Source organism: Budorcas taxicolor, chromosome 7 (assembly GCF_023091745.1).
Source record: "Budorcas taxicolor isolate Tak-1 chromosome 7, Takin1.1, whole genome shotgun sequence".
In the NCBI taxonomy this organism is placed as follows: Eukaryota; Metazoa; Chordata; class Mammalia; order Artiodactyla; family Bovidae; genus Budorcas; species Budorcas taxicolor.
The window spans coordinates 106,546,644-106,571,277 of NC_068916.1; the positions used below are offsets into that span (position 1 = coordinate 106,546,644).

The 24,634-nt window shown below is 39.5% G+C and overlaps 1 protein-coding gene across 1 annotated transcript in view; it reads right to left on the reverse strand.

The window, feature by feature from the left end:
• Positions 1–24,634, reverse strand: part of FBXL17 (F-box and leucine rich repeat protein 17) — a 517,327-nt gene that overhangs the window by 487,298 nt on the left and 5,395 nt on the right. The window contains exons 2-3 of the mRNA XM_052642856.1: positions 13,132–13,254; positions 9,681–9,938 (exon numbers count right to left, since the gene is read on the reverse strand). Of these exons, the coding sequence (XP_052498816.1) occupies positions 9,681–9,938; positions 13,132–13,254 (381 nt within the window). The remainder of the gene's footprint in view (positions 1–9,680; positions 9,939–13,131; positions 13,255–24,634) is intronic.

A 24,634-nucleotide genomic window follows, 5' to 3' on the forward strand; every position in this document is an offset into this window, starting at 1 on the left:
GAATATACAGTCAGAATATATGAACAGTGGCTGATACATGGCAGAGCACCGAAGAACTGATGCTTTGGAACTGTGGTCCTGGAGAAGATTCTTGAGAGGCCCTTGGACTACCAGGATATCAAACTTGTGAATCCTAAGATAAATCGATCTTGAATATTCATTGGAAGGACTGATGCTGAAGCTGAAGCTCCAATATGCTGGCCACCGAAGCGAAGAGCCCACGCACTGGAAAAGACCCTGATGCTGGAAAGACTGAGGGCAAGAGAAGGGAGCAACAGAGGATGAGATGGCTGGATGGCATCACAGACTTGATGGACGTGAGTCGGAGTGAACTCCGGGAGTTGGTGATGGACAGGGAGGCCTGGCGTGCTGCGATTCATGGGGTCGCAAAGAGTCAGACACGACTGAGCGACTGGACTGACTGAGTGACTGATGATAGTTCTACATTTAATCTTTTGATGAACCACCAAATTCTTCCACAGCACATGCAACACTGTTTCTGTTCCTGATCTTAGGGGAAAACTGTTTAGCTATTCACCATTGAGTATATCAGCTGCACTTCAGTCACATATCACCTTTATCATGTTGAGAAAGTACCTTTCTATTCCTATTTCATTGTGTGTTTTATCAAGGAAAGGGGTTTGACCACCAAATGCATTTTCTGATGATTATATGGGTGCTTCTTCCTTCATTCTGGTAACGCAGTGCATTACATTGACTGATTTTTGTATGTTGAGTCATCCTCCCATTCATGGGATAAATTATGCTCGGTCATAGTATATAATCCTTTTAACATGCTGTTTGCTGTATTTTGCTGAAGATTTCTGCACCTATAGCCATTAAACATATTAGTCTATAGTTGTCTTTTCTTGCAGTGTCTTTGCCTGGCTTTAGAATCAGGGTAATGCTGGCCTCACAGAAACTACCAAGTGTTGCTTTATTTTAAATATTTTGAAAGAGTTTGAGAGACAGATTGGTATTATTTCTTCCTTACCTGTTAGACCAAATTTAACAGGGAAGTCATCTGATTCCAGACTTCGCTTTGTTGAAAGGATTTTTACTTCTGATTCAATCTCCTTACTTGTTACAAATCTGCATTCAGATTTTCTGCTTATCTCTGCATCAGTGTTGTAGCTTGTACATTTCTAGGAGCTTACCCATTTCATCTAGGCTATCCAGTTTTTGTTGTATATAGTTGTTCATAATTTTCTTATATAATCCTTTTTATTTCTATAGTTAGTGGTAATGTCTGCTCTTAAATTTCCCATTTAGTAAGTTGAGTCTTCTTTTTTACTTAGTCAATCTAGTTAAAGGTTTGTCATTTTTGCTGGTATTTTCAAAGATACCGGTTTTGGTTTCATTGATTTTCTCTATAACTTTTCTGCTTTCTAGTTCATTTTTCTGTGCTCTGATCATCATTTCTTTCCTTCTGTTAGCTTTGGATTTAGTTTGGTCTTCTTTTGCAAGTTCCTCCAGGTATTAAATTACGCACTTCAGTATCCTTCCCAGGTTGGACAGAGGAGCTCAGTGGGAGTCCATGGGGTGGCAAAGGGCTGGACACAACTCAGCAACTGAGCAACCATGCCAAGTGTCCAATTAAGTTCTCCAGGTGTGCAGTTAAGTTACTTATTTCAGATTTTTCTTTTGTAAACATAAACTTTTACAATATAAATCTCTCTGAACACTATTTTTGTTGCCATAATTTTGGTATATTGTATTTTCATTTTCATTCAATATATTTTCCAATTTCCCTTGTGATTTCTTCATTGTCCCATTGGTCGTGTAGGAGAATATTATTTACCTTACAGACATTTGTGTATTTTTCAGTTTTCTTTCTGTTATTGATTCTTAAATTCATGTCACTATGGTCAAAAAAGATTCTTGTATGGCTTCAATCTTGCCGAATTTATTAAAAGTTGTTTGTGACTGGAGATACAGTCTAACTTTGAGACTATTTCACGCACGCTCTTTTGCTGCTAAGTGCAGTCCACTGTCTGCATCCGTCAGCAGATACATGCTGTAACTGGTTCACAGCACTGTGCAAGCCCTCTGGTTTACTGCTGATCTTTTTCTGGTTGTTCTCTCCATTACTGAAAGCAGGGTATTAACATCTCCAACTATTAATGTGAAACTGTCTTTTCCTCCCTTAAAGTCTTTATATATTTAGGAGAATTTTCCCTTTATATATTTAGGAGAATTTTCCCTTTATATATTTAGGAGCTGTGTTGTTTGGGTCATATGCTTATAACTGATGTATCTTTCTGATGAATTGACATTTTTATCAATCTGTAATGACCTTCATTGCTTCCTGTAACCTTTTTACTTAAAATTTTTTTTTCATAATAATACAGATCCTCAATCTACAATAGACTTAATTCCTGATAAACCTGTAAGTTGAAAATATCCTAAGTCAAAAATGCACTAATACACTAATCTACTGAACACCACAGGAGAGCCTAGCCTACCATAAACAGGCTCAGAAGACTTATATCAGCCTATAGTTGGGCAAAACCCCCTCACATGAAGCCTACTTTATAACAAAGCCTATAGTTGGGCAAAACCCCCTCACATGAAGCCTACTTTATAACAAAGTGTTGAGCACTTTGTATAATTTCACCAAAAGTGAGAGAGAGAACCGCAGTACGGGTACAGAGTGGCTGTCGCTGTGACAGCTGTCTACCCTCGTGACTGTGTGCCTGACTGGGAGCCTCAGCCCACTGGCGCCGCCCAGAAACCTGAGTGTCGTATCCCAGCAAAAGATGAAAGTTCAAAATCTGAAGTGCAGCACCTATTGAACACCATCACAAAGTCAAAAAATTATTCAGGCAAAACACCATAAGTTGAGGAGCACTACAGCTTCCTTGGTTACTAGAGTTCGAGTGGAATAATTCTTTCCATTTTTGTTAACTTTCAACCTCATTGTGTCAATATCTAAAAGGGATGTTTTTTGGACTTTATATGCATGGTTGATTTTTTTTTTTATTCTGCCAATCTTTGCCCTTTAATTAGAGAACTTAATCCAATTATAATCAAAGTAAGTTCTGCAGTCATGAAATTAAAAGATGCCTGCTCCTTGCAAGGAAAGTTATGACAGACCTAGACAGCTTATTACAAAGCAGAGATATCACTTTGCCAACAAAGGTCCATATAGTCAAAGCTATGTTTTTTCCAGAAGTCATGTATGGATGTGAGAGCTGGACCATAAAGAAAGCTGATTATCCTAATTTTCCAAAGAAATTCTCTCCTTGGCTTTTTCCTCTCAGGCCTTGTGTGATCCAGTGCATGATTCAGCCATAATCTTCTGTCCCAACGACTGCAGATTTTTGTATTTGCTTACAATACCCACCCTGAATGTATTTTGAATTAGGTGAAACAAACATGAGCATCATACATGAGTCCTTTAAGAAGCTCCCAAGCGGGTCAGAACACACACACACAGTGGACTGTGAATAAAGTCTGCTCTGCTCCCTGTGGAACCAGGGACATGCCCTGGAAGCTCAGGCTGCTTCTTCAGTGCTGCTGCCAAGCTGGGGAAGGCAGGAGGCACAGACAAGCAAAGCGTTGCAGAGCTCTGTTGCTGTCTTTAAACTGCCTTTCCCTGCCAGCGTTCACTCTGCTGTCAAACACTGTTTTTCTGAATTCTGGCAAAGTTGGTTGTGATGATTTCTGTTTGTTTTCAAACATTTCTGTGGAGGAATGGGGTTTGGGAGCTGTCCACTCCATCATTCTGCTGATCTTACTTTACATATTCATTTTTAAAGGCCTAAAAACCCGTAATAGAGCAAGACCCAAATTTACCAACACAACATCTATTATCTTGTACATTTTAATCTAGGAGATGCCTTCAGTGACTATTTCCAGAATTTCTACAGAGATCCATTAACTGGATTGAGGGGTTAAACTGTTGTAATCAAATACGAGCAGTCACATAAAATATTAACTTAATGGATACAATTTCTTAGATTTCTTTGAATACTTTCACTACTCTGCTGTCTCCTGTTTGCTGTGACGTGCTACATGGGAGTAAAATACTAGAAAAACATACACGGCCTACTATTCTTAATTAAATAGCTCTTTTCCCCCCTAAATATGTGATTTTAGTTTTACAAGATACATATAAATAATAGAAATATGGCAATGATAATTTTAATAGAAATAAGAATATCAGGATTTCAAGGTGGTAATTCACAAAGAACAGAGAATACGGCAAAAAAAAGCTTATCAGGTATTTCACCAAAAGTTTAAGAAATATTGTTAGGTGAATCCAATACTTAATATATTAAATTTTAGACCCATTACAACTCCAAACTAAAATGATTTACATCACTGCTTTTATAAACTTAAGTCAAAAAATACATTCAAACAGATGGAGAGATACACAGTTACTTGGATCGGAAGAACCAATATTGTGAAAATGACTATAGTGCCCAAAGCAATCTACAGATTCAAGGCAATCCCTATCAAACTACCAATGGTATTTTTTCACAGAACCAGAAAAAAAATAATTTCACAATTTGTATAGAACACAAAAGACCCCTAATAGCCAAAACAATCTTGAGAAAGAAAACAGGAGCTGGAGGAATTAATCTTCCTGGCTTCCCACATGGCTCAGTGGTAAAGAACCTGCCTGCCAATGCAGGAGACGCAAAAGACGTAGGTTTGATCTCTGGGTCCGGAAGATCTCCTAGAAAAGGAAATGGCAATCCACTCCAGCACTCCTGCCTAGAAAACTCCATGGACAGAGGGGCATGGCAGGCAACAGTCCATGGGGTCACACAGAGCTGGACACGACTGACCACACAGCACGACTTCAGCTATACCTCAAAGATACAGTCATCTAGACAGTGCAGCACTGTCACAAAAACAGACACGAAGAGCAATGGGACAAGACAGAAAGCCCAGAGATAAGCTACACCCCCACGGGCACCTTACCTTTGACAAAGGAGGAATATACAATGGAGAATACAGTAAGAATATATGATGCAAGAATATACAAAGGAGAAAAGACACCCTCTTCAATAAGTAGGGCTGGGAAAACTGGACACAGCATATAAAAAAATGAAACGAGAACAACTCCTAACACTATACACAAAAATAAACTCAAAATGGATTAAAGGCTTAAATATAAGTTCAGAAACTATAAGCTCTTAGAGGAAAACATAGGCAGTATACTGCTTGACATAAACCACAGCAAGATCCTCTATGACCCACCTCCTATTTATAGAAATAAAAACAAAAATAAACAAGTAGGATCTAATTAAACTTAAAAGCTTTTACAAAGCAAAGGAAACTATAAACAAGTTAAAAAAAATAACCCTCAGGATGGGAGAAAATAACAGCAAATTAAACAACTGACAAAGGGTTAATCTCCAAAATTTACAAGCAGCTCAGGCAGCACTGGAAAAAACAAACAACCCAATCAAAAAGTGGGCAAAAAACCTAAACAGACGTTATTCAAAGACATACAGATAGCTAATAAACACATGAAAAGATGCTCAACATCACTCAATATTAGAGAACTGCGAATCAAAACTACAATGAGGTATCACCTCACACAGGTCAGAATGGCCATCATCAGAAAATCTACAAACATAAATACTAAAGAGGGTGTGTGCTCTTGCATTGTTGGTGGGAATGCAAACTGATGGAGAAGAGTACGGAGATTCCTTAAAACACTAGGAATAAAACTACCATATGACCCAATAGTCCCACTACTGGGCACATACCCTGAGGAAACCATAACCGAGAGAGACACATGTACCCCAGTGTTCACTGCAGCGCTGTTTACAACAGCCAGGACATGGGAGCAACCCAGACGCCCACCAGCAGATGAATGCAGAACAGGCGGAGGCACAGACACACCTGGAATAGTGCTCAGCCGCCAGGCTGGAGTCAGTTCGAATGAGGTGGATGAACCCAGAGCCAATTATACAGAGTGAAGCAAGTCAGAAAGAGAAAAACAGATGTCACAGATTAACACATATATATGGAATCTAGAGAGATGGTACTGATGACCCTAGTCCCAGGGCAGCGATGGAGGCAGACACGGAGAACAGACTTGTGGACACAGCAGGGGAAGGGGCAGGTGTGAGGACTTCAGAGAGAAGACGGGAACACATACCCTACCGTGTGTGAGACAGCCAGCCGGCGGAGGCTGATGTATCATGTAAGGAGCTCAAACTCGGTGTTTCACAGACAGCCCAGAGGCGTGGGACAGGGTGGGAGGCAGGTTCAAGACTGAGGGGACATATGTACATGTTGATGTATGGCAGAAACTAACATAATATTGTAAAGCAATTATCCTCTAATTAAAAATAATTTTTTTAAGAAACACATTCATATGGTATTTGCTAAAGTCAACTAAAATTATAGTAGTTATGATGAAAATATATTTTTTAAGATATTATCAATAAAATACATGTATACCATTCTAAAACATTTGTTAGTTTTTACTAACAGGAAAATATTCCTAAAACTTTTTAACTTGATCTGTAGAATAAACAGTTTAATTGCTACGTTTATGAGTAGAAAAGAAAATACCAGGAAAATTCATCAATTATGAAAGTTCCGTCCTAGGCCTTTGAAACTTTATTATACATTTTTAAGTTGTTAATTCACTAAAACTGTAATACACTCCACAGCAGAGCTTATCAAATACCAATGAGAAATTAATTTACTGAGGGAATCAAGATCAATATTTATTCAACATAACAGTACAGAACAGAAAATTGCTTCGTGAAACTTTTACTTGTATTTTATGTATACATGAAAGCCATTCTCTACCATACTACTCCACAACACTATTTCATCAGAACAAAGAGGCTAAAAGGGGACATACACCCCCCACCATAGCACAGTCTTAAGCACAGGAAAGGATTTCTCACTGAACTACAGTGAGGTTCAGATGCAATTACTTTGAAAAATTACTTGGGATGAACAGAAACTCAGAGAACAGATTCATATACACAGCGGCGGGGGGTGGGGAATGAGCAGGAGAGGCTGAGAGAACTGAGAGAGCAGTACTGAAATGCATACATTTATCACGTGTAAACAGGCAGCTAATAGAAAGGTGCTGTATAACGCAGGGAGCTCAGCCAGCACTCTGTGACAGCCCAGAGGGGTGGGATGGGTTGGGAAGCGGGAGGGAGGCTCAAGACAGGGGGAACACATATGTATACCCATGGCTGATTCACACTGATGTACGGCAGAAACTAACGCAGCCCTGTAAAGCAATTATCTGCATACTAAAAATAATTTTTAAAAATACTGAAAATTGAAATACTGAAAATATTGAAAATTGAAAATATTGATTTTTAAAAAAAGGAAAATATATAAATTTTTTTTAATTAGGTGAAAAAGATTTAAACTATTTTATTACTTTTATCAGGTTATTTCTTCATATATAACTAATTCATAATTCAGAAACCATAAAAATCTGAAGCAAACTTCTAATCTGTCATAAATTTTCAGGTTTCAAAACACATCACATTCTAGGAAAGATTTACATAATTAGTCTCAAAGCTGTAAACATTAGATAAATTCATACCACTTAAGTAGCATATTAAATCTTGCTCCTTAAAGAACTCTTTAGCTTCCCTCTATTTCAACCATAAATATGACTTTACTCTACTGTAAGGTATGCACCATGGCACTCTGCTCAGCTGGCACCTATTTGTGTTACATCAGATTTAAATATATAACAAATTTAATCCATTTCTTAATATACATAGACTTTTTAAAATGTTTCACTGCAAAGTATAATTTGCTGAGAAATTTCTAATCACAAAAAAATCACATCATGTCTACAAAATTTATAGTTTACCCTAAAGATTATTTCAATAGACTTAACTGTGTAAAATGCTTTGCTAGTGAGTAATCCTGTAGATAGCAGAACCTGTTATTGCACAATTAGTCTTTGCAGACAAAATGAATGAATGAATGAATGAATTCGCTCAGTCGTGTCCGACTCTTTGCGACCCTGTGGACTGTAGCCCGCCAGGCTCCTCTGTCCATGGGATTCTCCAGACAAGAATACTAGAGTAGGTTCCCATTTCCTCCTCCAGGAGATCTTCCCGACCCAGGGTTCGAACCCGGGTCTCTGGCCTTGTAGGCAGACGCTTTACCGTCTGAGCCACCAGGGAACTGAAGCATTCGTAATGTGTAAATTGGATTGACAAACCCAGTACTATTTAGGACAGACTTTCCAAATTTCTTCTAGTACTGAGTTTTCAGTTAATCCATATATAATGTCTAAATTTAGGGATATACATGTTATTTCTGGTTTTATCTGAGATGAGACTTAAATCTAGGACTTCACTGATATTCTGCTTTTACTAGGAAGTACTGGGACTACATCTCAATTCTGAATTTAAAAAACTGTTCTGACAAAGTTCTTAAACGGAATTATTAATAATTGATTCTTTTTTTCAACAAATGCTTGCCAAGGGCACTGTGTGTAGAGTGGTAAATGTGCATAGCTTCTGCCCTCATGGAGAGGCTCCCTTATTTGAGGTCTAGGAGAGTACAGTCGATTGGCATGGAAAACCAGAAAGATAATAAGGCGGCAGGGCTTCAGGGAACCCAGGCTTTCAGTCCCAGGTCCACTGTCTGCCGAACATTAGCCAAGTTTCTTTATCTCTCTAAGACTTAATCTCTTCCTTTACAAAATGAAAATTAAACAAAAAGTTCAATATCAACAACTCCCACAAAGTTACTTCAAGGGCTAAATATAAAAACACAAAAAGTGACCAGTACATTAGTGGTAATATTACTAAATACTCAAAACATTCACAAATTCAGGGACTGGCACATAGAATCCATTCAATATTCACTCTGAGACAAGAAACTTTAAACACCATTTCCAAAGAAAGTGAATCAACTAGAAAATACACAATACTGTATTTAAACCCAACTACTGTGCCTAATATAGGCAGTTACCATCTTTTTCTTCATTTTATACTCCTTAAGGTGGAGTTGCATTTAAAATATTTTAAAATATGTAAGCATTTCACCTAGTAACATAAAAGAGGAATTAAAAGTTAATTTTTAAAAGCTCATGCTAACCCAAACTGCATACTGTTGTTACATAAAGCAAGTGAAAGTTGCTCAGTCGTGTCCGACTCTTGGTGACCCCATGGACTATACAGTCCATGGAATTCTACAGGCCTGAATACTGGAGCAGGTAGCTGTTCCCTTCTCCTGGGGATCTTCTCAACCCAGGGATCAAACCCAGGTCTCCCACATTGCAGGCGGATTCTTTACCAGCTGAGCCACAAGGGAAGCTCAAGAATACTGGAGCGGACAGGCTATCCCTTCTCCAGAGGATATTCCCGACCCAGGAACTGAACCACGGTCTCCTGCATTGCAGGTAGATTCTTTAACAACTGAGCTATCAGGGAAGCTCCTACATAAAGCAAAATTTAGTACAAAATTTAAGTAACAAAAGAATACAGAAATAAAATGGCTGGTCAAAAAAGTTCAAGCACTCATTAAAACACCCAAAGAAGTTAATTTGTCCATTACAGCCACAGCACTCTAGTTCATGAACCCAAATATTCATGGATACATAAAAAAATGACTTATTCTCTGAGTACTACTTTTAACATAAAAATCTTTCAAAGTGACACTGCAAAAAAACACATTAATACATGCAAAACCATCTTATAGATTCTAAAATTTACCTGTTTGAGTCCTTCATCAGTCAGTTTGTCCTGGTTGCCTACATGAACTTTCTGAAGTAAAGGACAGTGAGAGGCAACTGCAATAATAGAGGTGTCAGAAAGCTGTTTACACCTGTAAGCTGTATACCTAAGAAGTCCAGGACATTTAAATGCTAGAACACATACGCCAGTATCAGACATACTGCGACAATCAGAAATGTTGATTTCAATTATATTTTGACTTCTTGATGCAATTTTTTCCAATAATTCATCAGTGACCTATGAGAGGGGAAAAAAAAGCAATAAATTTAAAACTTTGCTAAAAATGGAAACTTACTTTCTATTCTTTCATTAATTTTTTTCTAATATATAACAATTAGATTATAGCATGAAAACCACAATCGAAAAGCTTCTTAATATTAAAGCATAATAAGAACTGTCATATAATTTTAAAAATATATTTGGTCTTTTGTCTCCAGTTTCTAGAACAGAGCTCCTAAAGTTCTAGGAATTTCCTGAGTGATGGGAATGTCTTTTGTTTTCTTTAGTTAGCCCCTTGTGACCATGCCTGAGTTTACAGTAATGAAATGACCTAAGTTGGGGCCCCTAGAGAGCTTTAGGATGGGCGCTAGTCACGAGAAAGACCAGACACCATGTAATTAGAGTATGGAAACTTCCAGTCCCATCCTCTGAGTTTCTGGGAAGAGAGGACAGCCAAAGATAGGTGATAAAAACTCTTGAACAATGAGATCTGGAGGGCTTCTGCGTTGGTGAATATTAAAGTGCTGTAAGGGTGATATGCCTTTAGAGGACATGGAAGCTCCATACCCTCTCCCTGAAATCTTGCCCCTGGCATCTTTTCCATTTGTTTGGTCTTGGGTTATATCCTCTACACTAAAAGAGTAAACATTAGTATTTTCCCGAGTTCTGATCACTCTAGCAAATAATCACCTTGAGCAGGGGACATGGGGAACTTCTAGTTTTAAAAATGGTCAGTCAGAAGTATAGGTGGCTCCAGACTTCCATGGTGGCTCAAATGGTAAAGCATCTGCTTACAATGCGGGAGACCCAGGTTCGATCCCTGGGTCAAGAAGATCCTCTGGAGAAGGGGATGGCAACCCACTCCAGTACTCCTGCCTGGAAAATATCATGGACGGAGGAGTGTGGTAGGCTACAGTCCATGGGATCGCAAAGAGTCGGACACAACTGACTGACTTCACTTTCAGGACTTGTGGCAGGTACATTAAGCAGGGACAGGCATGGGACTGAGCCCGTAAACTGTAAGGTCTGCACTGACTCCAGGAGTTAGGGTCAGAATTGAACTGAATTGGTGAAAAAGTTGGCTTAAAGCTCAACATTCAGAAAACAAAGATCATGGCATCCAGTCTCATCACTTCATGGGAAATAGATGGGGAAACAGTGGAAACAGTGTCAGACTTTATTTTGGGGGGCTCCAAAATCACTGCAGATGGTGATTGCAGCCATGAAATTAAAAGACGCTTACTCCTTGAAAGAAAAGTTATGGCCAACCTAGATAGCATATTCAAAAGCAGAGACATTACTTTGCCGACTAAGGTCCGTCTACTCAAGGCTATGGTTTTTCCTATGGTCATGTATGGATGTGAGAGTTGGACTGTGAAGAAGGCTGAGCACTGAAGAATTGATGCTTTTGAACTGTGGTGTTGGAGAAGACTGTTGAGAGTCCCTTGGACTGCAAGGAGATCCAACCAGTCCATTCTGAAGGAGATCAGCCCTGGGTGTTCTTTGGAAGGAATGATGCTAAAGCTGAAACTCCAGTACTTTGGCCACCTCATGTGAAGAGTTGACTCATTGGAAAAGACTCTGATGCTGGGAGGGATTGGGGGCAGGAGGAGAACAGGATGACCGAGGATGAGATGGCTGGAGGGCATCACTGACTCGATGGACGTGAGTCTGAGTGAACTCCGGGAGTTGGTGATGAACAGGGAGGCCTGGTGTGCTGCGATTCATGGGGTCGCAAAGAGTCGGACACGACTGAGCGACTGAACTGAACTGAAAGTTAGAAAGGAAGAAGAAAACAATCGGGGCATGTTGAGGAGTACAAGGAGTACGGACCAAGGCTGAAACCAGCTTTGTTTCTACTTGTTGGAAACAGTGTGCCTCTTTCTCTGTTTTCTTTTCTTTTTTTTCAAACCTCCAGACCTAACTACCAGGAGAGGAGAAAAGCTATTAGTCTGAGTTAGTAACAAAGAGCTGGGATATTCAAGACTAAGGAAGTTAAAACCCAATGGATTACTTCACATTACCGCTCTCTACACTCTCAGCCACAACTAAGTTTTCACCATTCCCCCAGGATACAAACTTCATGAACTCAGGCAGGTAAACACTGTATAACTGTCTTACCCTTACCAATAAGGCAGGAAAACAAAAAGGAAACTTAAAAACAAATGCTCAGGAAGTTGTTTTTTTTTTTTCAGGGCATGTTATAAACAGACACACAGGCTACCCGTGGTATGCTGGAGTTGGCTTGTACCAAATCAGGCAGTCTAGAGTATGTATCCCTTTCCACATCAGCGATAGCATCACATTCTGTGACATCACACTTTTAGCTTGAAATTGGTCATGGTGAGAGCATCTGTACCACAAAAACTGGAAAATGTAACAAATCGGGGCTTTTTCTTTGTTCATTTGTTTTTGAAAGCCAGCTGTTAAAACATTCACCAGTGCATCCCTACTAACAAGATCATGGATGGTTTCGAGCAGGTGTAGTACTCCAATAAAATCATATTTTCAAGTACTGACAGCCAAGGAAGAATTTAACAAGTCCAACCAACTGTCTGTAATAAGGCAATATAAAGTACTTTCTTTCTTAAATGACACCACCATATAAACATAATGGGCAGCTGGGCAAAGGGGAGGATTGGAAAACTCATCAAAGTGAAAATTAAAACAAAGTAAGTTATCTTATTCCATTTTGCTTCCATTTCTTCACACAAAATAACATTATAGGAATACTATTATCAAAAGTATAATAATTATTATATTAATAGGGATAATGATAGTAAGGTTGTATATCAAATGAATATACATAAAACTCACAGAACAGTACATACATGGCAAGTAAGCAGTACTATTTAGGTGTTTGCCATTGCTGTCTACTAATTCTCTCTCCAAAAAGTGAAAAGTTTAGTAACTTTTCAAATGTAGTAGAAAAAAATAATAATATGGTGGGGGAAACAAAGAGGACCACAACAAAAAGGATTCAGAAGCAACCCCAAATTGCCAATCCAAACTAAAAGATATATCTATCACAGAAACCTAGCTTCAACTTGAATTTGAAAAAAAAAATAAATTACTAAAGCACAGAATTACAGATTTTAGTCATTTGAACTATCCTGAAAAACTACAGTGTGAAAGAAGTGATTTCTAAGAAGAAAAAAGACATTTTTTGAGTAGGTCAAATTGAGTGTTTTTCTAGTATCAGAATCCATACCTGCTGACGACTACTAAGATCCAGCTGCTTCCAAAACTGGAAATCTAAGCAAAGGTCACGCCAGTACTTGCAAACCAATGACGCAGAAAGGCAACGTTCATCCAGAGATAAATTGGAAAATATCTGTGAATAAAAAAGGAACCACATTATATGTGTTAAACATTTTAAAGGCAATAAAAGTTTTTACCAGTTAGAAAACATTCATCTTTTTTAAAAAGTGTATCCCTCATATCAAGGGCTAATCACAGCAAGGGAGCTGCTCCACTACATAAGAAACCCCGAGCACACTGTCTGTAAATGGCTGAGCACCAGGTTCCCCACAAATGTGTGCTGTGTGACCCCACAAAAATGTGGGTGAGGGGGCAGCCATCCTCCAGCCATGAAAAGTTACCTTTTTAAAGCAGAAAACCATTCTAGTACAAGTGCCCATTACTCAAAGAGTCACTATTACGGACTGTCCTAAAGAGGAAGCGTGACATGCAATAGCTAAGGTCACAGCCGAGAAAGGAAAAAAGGACACTCAGTCTACTAAAACCATGAATACAAAGAGATATTATTACCAACCTTACAGAAAAAGAAAGGATTATAGGGGAGTATTATCAACAACTGTATGCCAACAAATTAGATAATCTAAACGAAACAAACTTCTAGATATATACAAACTACAAAAAACTGATTCAAGAAGAAATAGAAAATTTCAGTAGACCTATAATAAGAGAAAATGTTGAGTCAGTAATCAAAAACTTCCAACGAAGAAAGACCAAGGACGAGACGGCCCTAACAGTGATACATTTAAAGAACAAACAGAAATCCTTCTTAAATGACTCCCAAAACTGAAGTTTAAGGAAACTCTTGCTAACTCTATGAGGTTAGCATTACTCTGACACTAAAGTCAAAGACATCACAAGAAAACTATACACCAATGTCTCTTACCAATTTAAATGCAAAAAACCCTTAAAAAGCCTACTTGGCCCTTGGACAGCGTAGGGATTGAGATGCTGACCCTTCATGCAGTTGAAATCCAAGTGTAACTTCATAGTCGGCCCTCCCTATGTGCAATTCACCATCCATAGATTGAACCAACCAAGGACCACATACTATCACAGTGCTTACTGTCGAAAAGAAACCTGCATGTAAGACCTGCATAGTTCAAATCCACGCTGTTCAAGAGTCAACCATATCACCAAAGTAAGTCAAGCAGCGTATTAGAAGGATCATATACCACAGTCAAGTGGTACTCATCCCAAGAATACAAAAATGGTTCAACAGGCAAAAATGAATCCATTTAAGACACCACATTAATAAAATAAAGGTTTAGAAAACTCAATCATTCCAATTAATGTAGAAAAAGCATTTGACAAAATGCAATACCCTTTCTTGGCAAAAATACTCAGGAAACTAGGAATGAAGGGACTTCCTTAATGTGATAGACAGCATGTGTAAAAATCCTGCGATTATTATTATACTTAATAGTGAAAGACTGAATACTTTCCCCTGAGATGAGGAACAAGACAAAGATTTCTGCTGTCTCCACTTCTACGCAACACTGTACTAGAGATTCTGGCCTGGGCAATTACATAAGGAAAAGAATTAAAGGGCATTCGGATTAGGGTCATGGTGGAGAGGTCTGACAGAGTGTGGTCCACTTGAGAAGGGAATGGCAAGACACTTCAGTATTCTTGCCTTGAGAACCCCATGAACAGTATGAAAAGGCAAAATGATAGGATACTGAATGAGGACCTCCCCAGGTCAGTAGGTGCCCAGTATGCTACTGGAGATCAATGGAGAAATAACTCCAGAAAGAATGAAAGGATGGAGCCAAAGCAAAAACAGCACCCAGCTGTGGATGTGACTGGTTACAGAAACAAAGTCTGATGCTGTAAAGAGCAATATTGCATAGGAACCTGGAATGTCAGGTCCATGAATCAAGGCAAATTGGAAGTGGTCAAACAAGAGATGGCAAGAGTGAACATCAACATTCTAGGAATCAGCAAACTAAAATGGACTGGAATGGGTGAATTTAACTCAGATGACCATTATATCTACTGTGGGCATGAGTCCCTCAGAAGAAATGGAGTAGCCATCATGGTCAACAAAAGAATCCGAAATGCAGTACTTGGATGCAATCTCAAAAGCGACAGAATGATCTCTGTTCGTTTCCAAGGAAAACCATTCAATATCACCGTAATCCAAGTCTATGCCCCAACCAGTAACAATGTAGAAGCTGAAGTTGAACGGTTCTATGAAGACCTACAAGACCTTGTAGAAATAACACCCCAAAAAGATGTCCTTTTCATTATAGGGAACTGGAATGCAAATGTAGGAAGTCAAGAAACACCTGGAGTAACAGGCAAATTTGGCCTTGGAATGCGGAATGAAGCAGGGCAAAGACTAACAGAGTTCTGCCAAGAAAATGCACTGGTCATAGCAAACATCCTCTTCCAACAACACAAGAGAAGACTCTATACATGGACATCACCAGATGGTCAACACCCAAATCAGATTGATTATATTCTTTGCAGACAAAGATGGAGAAGCTCTATACAGTCAACAAAAACAAGACCGGGAGCTGACTGTGGCTCAGATCATGAACTCCTTATTGCCAAATTCAGACTTCAATTGAAGATAGTAGGGAAAACCGCTAGACCATTCAGGTATGACCTAAATCAAATCCCTTATGCTTATACAGTGGAAGTGAGAAATAGATTTAAGAGTCTAGATCTGATAGATAGAGTGCCTGATGAACTATGGAATGAGGTTCATGACATTGTACAGGAGACAGGGATCAAGACCATTCCCATGGAAAAGAAATGCCAAAAAGCAAAATGGCTGTCTGAGGAGGCCTTACAAATAGCTGTGAAAAGAAGAGAAGCGAAAAGCAAAGGAGAAAAGGAAAGATATAAGCATCTGAATACAGAGATCCAAAGAATAGCAAGAAGAGATAAGAAAGCCTTCTTCAGCAATCAGTGCAAAGAAATAGAGGAAAAGAACAGAATGGGAAAGACTAGAGATCTCTTCAAGAAAATTAGAGATACCAAGGGAACATTTCATGCAAAGATGGGCTCGATAAAGGACAGAAATGGTATGGACCTAACAGAAGCAGAAGATATTAAGAAGAGGTGGCAAGAATACACAGAATACAAAAAATATCTTCACAACCCAGATAATCACGATGGTGTGATCACTCATCTAGAGACAGACATCTTGGAATGTGAAGTCAAGTGGGCCTTAGAAAGCATCACTACGAACAAAGCTAGTGGAGGTGATGGAATTCTAGTGGAGGTATTTCAAATCCTGAAAGATGATGCTGTGAAAGTGCTGCACTCAATATGCCAGCAAATTTGGAAAACTCAGCAGTGGCCACAGGACTGGAAAAGGTCAGTTTTCATTCCAATCCCAAAGAAAGACAATGCCAAAGAATGCTCAAACTACCGCACAATTGAACTCACCTCACACGCTAGTCAAGTAATGCTCAAAATTCTCCAAGACAGGTTTCAACAATTTGTGAACCGTGAACTTCCTGATGTTCAAGCTGGTTTTAGAAAAGGCAGAGGAACCAGAGATCAAACTGCCAACATCTGCTGGATCATTGAAAAAGCAAGAGTTCCAGAAAAACATCTATTTCTGCTTTATTGACTATGCCAAAGCCTTTGACTGTGTGGATCACAACCAACTGTGGAAAATTCAGAGAGAGATGGGAATACCAGACCACCTGACCTGCCTCTTGAGATATCTGTATGCAGGTCAGGAAGCAACAGTTAGAACTGGACATGGAACAACAGACTGGTTCCAAATAGGAAAAGGAGTGCATCAAGGCCGTATATTGTCACCCTGCTTATTTAACTTATATGCAGAGTACATCATGAGAAACGCTGGGCTGGAAGAAACACAAGCTGGAATCAAGATTGCTGGGAGAAATATCAATAACCTCAGATATGCAGATGACACCACCCTTATGGCAGAAAGTGAAGAGGAACTAAAAAGCCTCTTGATGAAAGTGAGATAGGAGAGTGAAAAAGTTGGCTTAAAGCTCAACATTCAGAAAACTAAGATCATGGCATCCGGTCTCATCACTTCATGGGAAATAGATGGGGAAACAGTGGAAACAGTGTCAGACTTTATTTTGGGGGGCTCCAAAATCACTGCAGATGGTGACTGCAGCCATGAAATTAAAAGACGCTTATTCCTTGGAAGGAAAGTTATGATCAACCTAGATAGCATATTCAAAAGCAGAGACATTACTTTGCCGACTAAGATCCATCTAGTCAAGGCTATGGTTTTTCCTATGGTCATGTATGGATGTCAGAGTTGGACTGTGAAGAAAGCTGAGTGCCGAAGAATTGATGCTTTTGAACTGTGGTGTTGGAGAAGACTCTTGAGAGTCCTTTGGACTGCAAGGAGATCCAACCAGTCCATTCTGAAGGAGATCAACCCTGGGTGTTCTTTGGAAGGAATGATGCTAAAGCTGAAACTCCAGTACTTTGGCCACCTCATGTGAAGAGTTGACTCATTGGAAAAGACTCTGATGCTGGGAGGGATTGGGGGCAGGAGGAGAAGGGGATGACAGAGGATGAGATGGCTGGATGGCATCACGGACTCGATGGACGTGAGTCTGAGTGAACTCCAGGAGTTGTTGATAGACAGGGAGGCCTGGCGTGCTGTGATTCATGGGGTTGCAAAGAGTCAGACATGACTGAGCGACTGAACTGAACTGAACAGTTACAATTATCATGATCTTATATGGAAAAATTATATACAAAAAAATTTAGAGCTAAGAAGCAAATATCTGTATACACTATCAATGAACAATTCAGAAATAAAATAAGGAGGGACTTCCCTGGTGGTGCAGTGGATAAGAATCCACCTTCCAATGCAGGAGACATGAATTTGAAGCCTGATCTAGAAGGATTCTACATACTGAAAAGCAACTAAACCTGTGCGCCACAGCTACTCAACATTCAATCTAGAACCTGTGCTCTGTAAGAGAAGCCTCCACTCACTGCAACTAGAGCCAGCCTACATAATCACAAATAAATAAATACAACTGTAAGACAGGAAAGCACTTCTATTTTTAATAGCATCAGAAAATGCTTTTTTACAATTTCCGTGTCTTTACATTGAAACTTTCCATTCTTCGGGTCAATGTTATATGAACAATGTTTCCTTCCAATCTTTAACATGTTTATTATAGTTTGAAGTTTTTATCTCCTAAGTCTAATGTCTGTGCTTACTCAATTTCTATTAACTGTTTTGTTTCCTCTCAGTATAGGTCACTTTTTCTCTGTCTCTTTACATGTCTCATAATTTTGCATTCAAAACCAGACATTTTAGATAACATACTGTAGCAACTCTGGAATTTGATTTACTTCTCTGAAATCTGTCTCAACTTTAATCTCCCTGGTGTTAAATGGTAGGATCTGAAGTTTGAATGTTTGTTTGCATGTCTCTGCTCAACTTTTAATTCTTATTCATATTTCTTTAGCGTAGCTTCCGTGTCTAAATTTGGGCAAAAAAAAAAAAATGCTCAAATACCTCGAGGCTGCCCTTCAATCTGTGCATGGGTTGGAAGAGCATATTCAAGGCCTATTCTCAAGGTTGCTTTGGCCCTTGCTTTCTGCTAGATACTCTCAAGTCTCCCCAGGACATGTGCGTAGTTTGAGTAAACCAAGGATATGTGAAGAGCTTATTATCCCTTTATGGGTCTCTCATTTCCAAGATCCGCTGGTTAAATTCCTAGCTGATCCCCACCTCATCCGAACTGGCACCACAATATGAAACTTGAAAATATGTGGGTTTTAACCATTTTCTTCCTACAAAGTTCATCACATTTAGCTGACAGATACAGGTTGTTATTCATTGCCCCTAACTGAGTCAGTGATGGCATCACCAACTTGATGGACATGAGTGAGAGTGAACTCCGAGAGTTGGTGATGGACAGGGAGGCCTGGTGTGCTGCGATTCATGGGGTCGCAAAGAGTCAGATATGACTGAGCAACTGAACTCAACTGAGTTACCCTCTTAAGACACCAAAACAGCTAGTTGTTGCTATTCAGCCACTAAGTCTTTGTGACCCAATGGACTGTAGCACACCAGGCTTCCCTGTCCTTCACTATCTCCCGGGGTTTGCTCTAATTCACGTGTATTGAGTCAGTGATGCCATCCAACCATCTCATCCTCTGTCGTCCCCTTCTCCTCCCACCTTCAATCTTTCCCAGCATTAGGGTCTTTTCCAATGAGTCAGTTCTTCACATCAGGTGGCCCAAGTATTAGAGCTAGGGCCTCAGCATCAGTCCCTCCAGTGAATATTCAGGACTCATTTCCTTTAGGATTGATTGGTTTGATCTATTGCTGTTAGGGGTCTCAATTCAAGAGTGGTATAGACTTCCACTATTCTTACCTGAAGCTCTAGTAGTTTTCCTAAGAATTAATACATATTAATTTGTTGTCTGCCTTTGGTCAATTCCCAAAGCCCTAATAGTTTAGGGCAATTTTGCCCAGTTATATACATACATATGTATATGGGTATTGATATGTGGGTATACACATATATGACATATGTGTGTGTGTATATATATACATATACTGTTTGCAGAGAGGATTCACCAAACTTTTTATACAGCCAAAGTTAGAAGTTTCTCTCTGGTAGGTTTTTTTATTCTTGTCCTCCACATTTCATAGACAAGAAAATAAAAATTTAGAGAAACTAGATCATTTGTTGAAGGTTAAAGGACTACATGATTTTAAAGGGCTAACTTGTCCCTTAGCAAACAGAAGATGTCTGGCATATTCTGGAACCAAGAAACACCTTATTTAAAATATGTGTGACTTTGGATAGCACCTTCTTTGGACCTTAATTTGTTCTTTTGTAAAAGTAAGATGATTGTCACAACAGATAACTGACTAAATCTAGGTAGATTTTACTCAGGTGAAATGAAATTCAATGAGTGAGTGAAGGGAAGATAACACCTGTACCAGCAAAGATGGATTAAAAAAAAAAAAAAAGCAAAATTGAAGCTGAAACACCAGTGCATATTTAACAGATCTCTGCATATGGTCTGTTGTAGGCAACCTATAAAATGGCCCTCAATGACCCCACCTCCTGGTAGTTACACCTGTGTAAGCCTCTCCTCATGAGTATAAGCAGGGTTTGTTGACTCACTTTTAATGAAGAGTACGGCAGAAGAAATTGAGTTAAGAAAACTGCGGCCTCTTATTTTGGGTGTTCTTGACTCTGCTGCTGCATGTGATTAGCCCTTTGGAGAAGTCTCAAATGGCATGGCAAGGAACTGCAACATCTGTCCAACAGCCAAGCAAGACCTGAGACCTGCCAACAACCACGCGAGTAAGCCTGGGTGAAAACTCTCACGCCCCAGCCGAGCAGCCCCAGCGACATCTTGATCATAGCTTCGTAAGAGACCTTGGATCAGAGGGACCCAGCAAAGCTATGAAAAAGATTCCCACAGAAAACATGAAATAATAAATGTTTGTGGTCTTAAACTGCCAAACTTGTTAAACAGGAATAATTAACTAACATATGTTTTAATATACCGGCTTTTCTTAAACAGGGCATTAAAATGCTATCTCGCCCATACCCTAACTTCTCAGAAAATAATGACTCTGCCCCATGGTGTTTCTCTTAATTCATTTAACAAACATGTGTGTACATGTATCTGGGCTTCTATGGGAGACACTAAGGTATGAGATTTGTTCACTGACCTCAAAATTATATATTCAAAGACATGTCTGAATTATCTTTGGATAAGCTGAGATTGAAGAGAAAGAGCATTTCAAAGGGTGCTTTGAAGAAAAGAACATAAAGGACTGACCTGGACCAACATTTCTGTTAAATAAGAAAGAGGAAAAAATGACAATGGAAAAACTGAAATGGCACTTGGATCAAGCCAGGAAGTTGCTTACGTTAACACAGTTCTGTTAAGAACAGCCTGAGCATGACAGAAGTCCACACCAAGAAGGTATTCTAAGGCTGCAAAAGATAGAGGCATGGGTCATCTTGTATTTGCTGCTCACTGTCCTAAAATACAGGGGAAAATGAGTTACTCTTTTAATCCAGGTCATCTAGCCCTGCCTCCTGAAAAACCTGTATGCAGATCAAGAAGAACAGTTAGAACTGGACATGGAACAATGGACTGGTTCCAAATTGGGAAAGGTGTATGTCAAGGCTGTATATTGTCACCCTGCTTATTTAACTTATATGTAGAGTACATCATGCAAAATGCCGACTGGATGAAGCACAAGCTGGAACCAAGATTGCCAGGAGAAATAACAACCTCAGATATGCAGATGACACCATCCTTATGGCAGAAAGCGAAGAGGAACTAAAGAGCCTCTTGATGAAAGTGAAAGAGGAGAGTAAAAAGGCTGGTTTAAAACTCAACGTTCAAAACACTAAGATCGTGGCATCCAGTCCCATGACTTCATGGCAAATAGATGGGGATACAGTGGAAACAGTGAGACTTTATTTTGGGGGGGTTCCAAAATCACTGCAGATGGTGACTGCAGCCATGAAATTAAAAGATGCTTGTTCCTTGGAAAAGATATGACAAACCTTGACAGCACATTAAAAAGCGAGACATTACTTTGCCAACAAAAGTCGTCTAGTCAAAGCTATGGTTTTTCCAGTGGTCATGTATGGATGTGAGAGTTGGACTATAGAGAAAGCTGAGCACCGAAGAATTGATGCTTTTGAACTGTGATGTTGGAGAAGACTCTTGAGAGTCCTTTGGACTGCAAGGAGATCCAACCAGTCCATCCCAAAGGAGATCAGTCCTGGGTGTTCACTGGAAGGACTGAAGCTGAAGTTCCAGGACTCTGGCCACCTAAGGTGAAGAGCTGACTCATTAGAAAAGACCCCTAATGCTGGGAGAGACTGAGGGCAGGAGAAGGGGATGACAGAGGATGAGATGGCTGGATGGCATCACTGACTCGACGGACAGGAGTCTGAGCGTGCTCCGGGAGATAGCGGAGGACAGGGAAGCCTGGTGTGCTGCAGTCCATGGGGTCCCAAAGAGTCCGACATGACTGAGCGACTGAACAGCAAGCAGCCCTGGAAAACAGAAGAGGAAGCAGAGGGCAAGCGGCTGGCTTTCACAGGATGACTTGGAAGATGTAGACGTTGCTTCTGCTCCCACCCTATTGCCTAATATTTAGTCACAGCCACCCCTATCCATGAGAGGTTAAGAAACAGTCTCTGGTTAGAGCCCATGTGCCTAGCTAGAACACGGTAGGTTCTGTTACAACAGCAATATAAAGGGAAAGATATCGGGAAACAGCGATGACTTCTAGTCAAGACCTGGGTTGAAAACACGCTAAGTATTCCTAGATCTTTAGGGGCAGATCTGGACAATGCAACTAAACTATTAATTACCAGAAAATGTACAAGTCATATTACTGATACAATCTGAACTAACCACTACCAAGCCAATACCCAAGTACTGTCAAGCCTTGAAGATTCTACTTTTGACTAAGGCATCACTATAAGTCATCAAAAGATACTTCAGACTAAAGAAACTTCCAGAGAATGTACTGTTGCTTAACATTTGGGCATACATATCCCACAGACCTTTAAAAATTAACCATGTGACACCTATATTTGGCCATTTCTTTTGTTAATGAAGAGATCTTACCTACTATCAGACACTACTACAAGATGGAGATAAGGTTTATAAGCAAGCAGGTTGCATGCAAGTTATAGAAAGAAAAGAAGTAAATGTGTGTAGCAATTTCAGATTGACTATCTCCTCTGTGTCAGTTCAATTTTTCTGGTCTTTTCCATTTTTTTCCTATGAACATCATATATTGTCTCTTTCTTAAAGTCTACTTACAACAACTTGCCGAAAGCTTGAAAGAAACATTTACTAACTAGTCTGTTGAATAAAGCACCACTTAGAAAAACAGAGACACAAAATATATTTCTCGTATTTTTCCTTTTTTTTTAACCTGCACTATGCAGCTTGCAGGGATCTGAGTTCCCCGACCAGGGAGTGAACCCGAGCCCCGGCAGTGAAAGCATGGAGTCCTAACCACTGACCTCCAGGGAACCCTTTCTGGTATTTTTCTAACCATACAGCCAAAGGGAAGTCATAGATTCTAAAACTATTTCCTCATCTATAATCAAAATAATTTCTCATAGTTTAACCTTTAAAATTTAAAGCACAGCAAACCAATAAAACCCCATCTATGACTACACTGAGTGTCAGTCTATAGTCAAGTATTCACAGAAGAATAAGTTTTATTCTAAAGCAAGTCACCAAATTCAATAAAACATGACTCCTTAAGTATTCGGGAGGAGACTCTATGAAACGATGTGCCCTCTGACACATCTCCAGGACTCTGAGCACTTCCTTGTGTTCCGGCACAAAACAGTCTAAGCTCATCTTGTGTCTTCCTTGTCCCAACTCTGGAATCAGTCACTTCTCCAAGAACACTGATTCCTTTTCGCAGACAATGGTATTTAGAAGCTAAGATACGGACACTAAGCATGCTCACTGTTTTGGGCACTGCTGCTCAGATTCTCTCAGGGCAGAGGAAGGCACCGCATCCATGAACGCACACATGAGCCCATCTCCCAACACTGCTCCTAGCTTCTCCCACCACACGGGTGTCCTTACCACGCCACCGGGGCTCCAAAGTGGCCAACAGTTGGGCAGGATTCGCTATTTCTAATCGAAGTATCGTTGATTCACAATATTATGTTAGTTTCAGGTGTACAACACAGTGATTCAATGGTTTTACTCCATGTGAAGTCACACAAAATAATGGCTGTATCTCCCTGTGCTGGACACTATGTGCTTATTGCTTCAAGACTCTTGATGAGCATAAAACAGGATATTTAACCAAAGGAAAATAACTTTTTAAGAAAGTATTATTTTAATAGTGAATGCTTCCATATCTGCCTTCACATATCTTCCCTCACATTCCCTATCATTTATAGAACCTGATATCTTAAGCTGATAAAGAACAGCTCAAGGTTAACTCCCTTGGACAGCTACTCATTACAAGGCACAAAAATTTACAGGCTTCCCAAAATGAGAAGAAAACAAGTCTCACCTTTTGGTAGCCTGATTTAATTAAGTTATCCAAGATTTCCAGGCATTCTTCAGCCAAAAGGTATCTTGAACCTGACTTCCTAAGGACACTTCATTTCAGCACTGGCTAAGATCATCCCTGGAACTCTAGAGACATACCTTCTAGAATTTATGTGGTACCAGAACCTTAGGTCAAAGCATTCACAAAAAGCTACACTAACTTAGTTCCTCTTACCCACTACTAATCTACATTCAAAGCTTTAAAAAGTTGTATTTACTCATTTTCTTTGACTTCCATTTTCATTGCTTTTTTAATATCTGAAAAAAACAGATCAGATACATAAGCTTTCCTCCAAAACACATTTCTCTTGTAAAACTCTTCCTTGATCACTAAAGCAACCTGTTGGTAATAAAGCTATAAAAATACAGATTTAATTAACTACTGACACACTATCAGA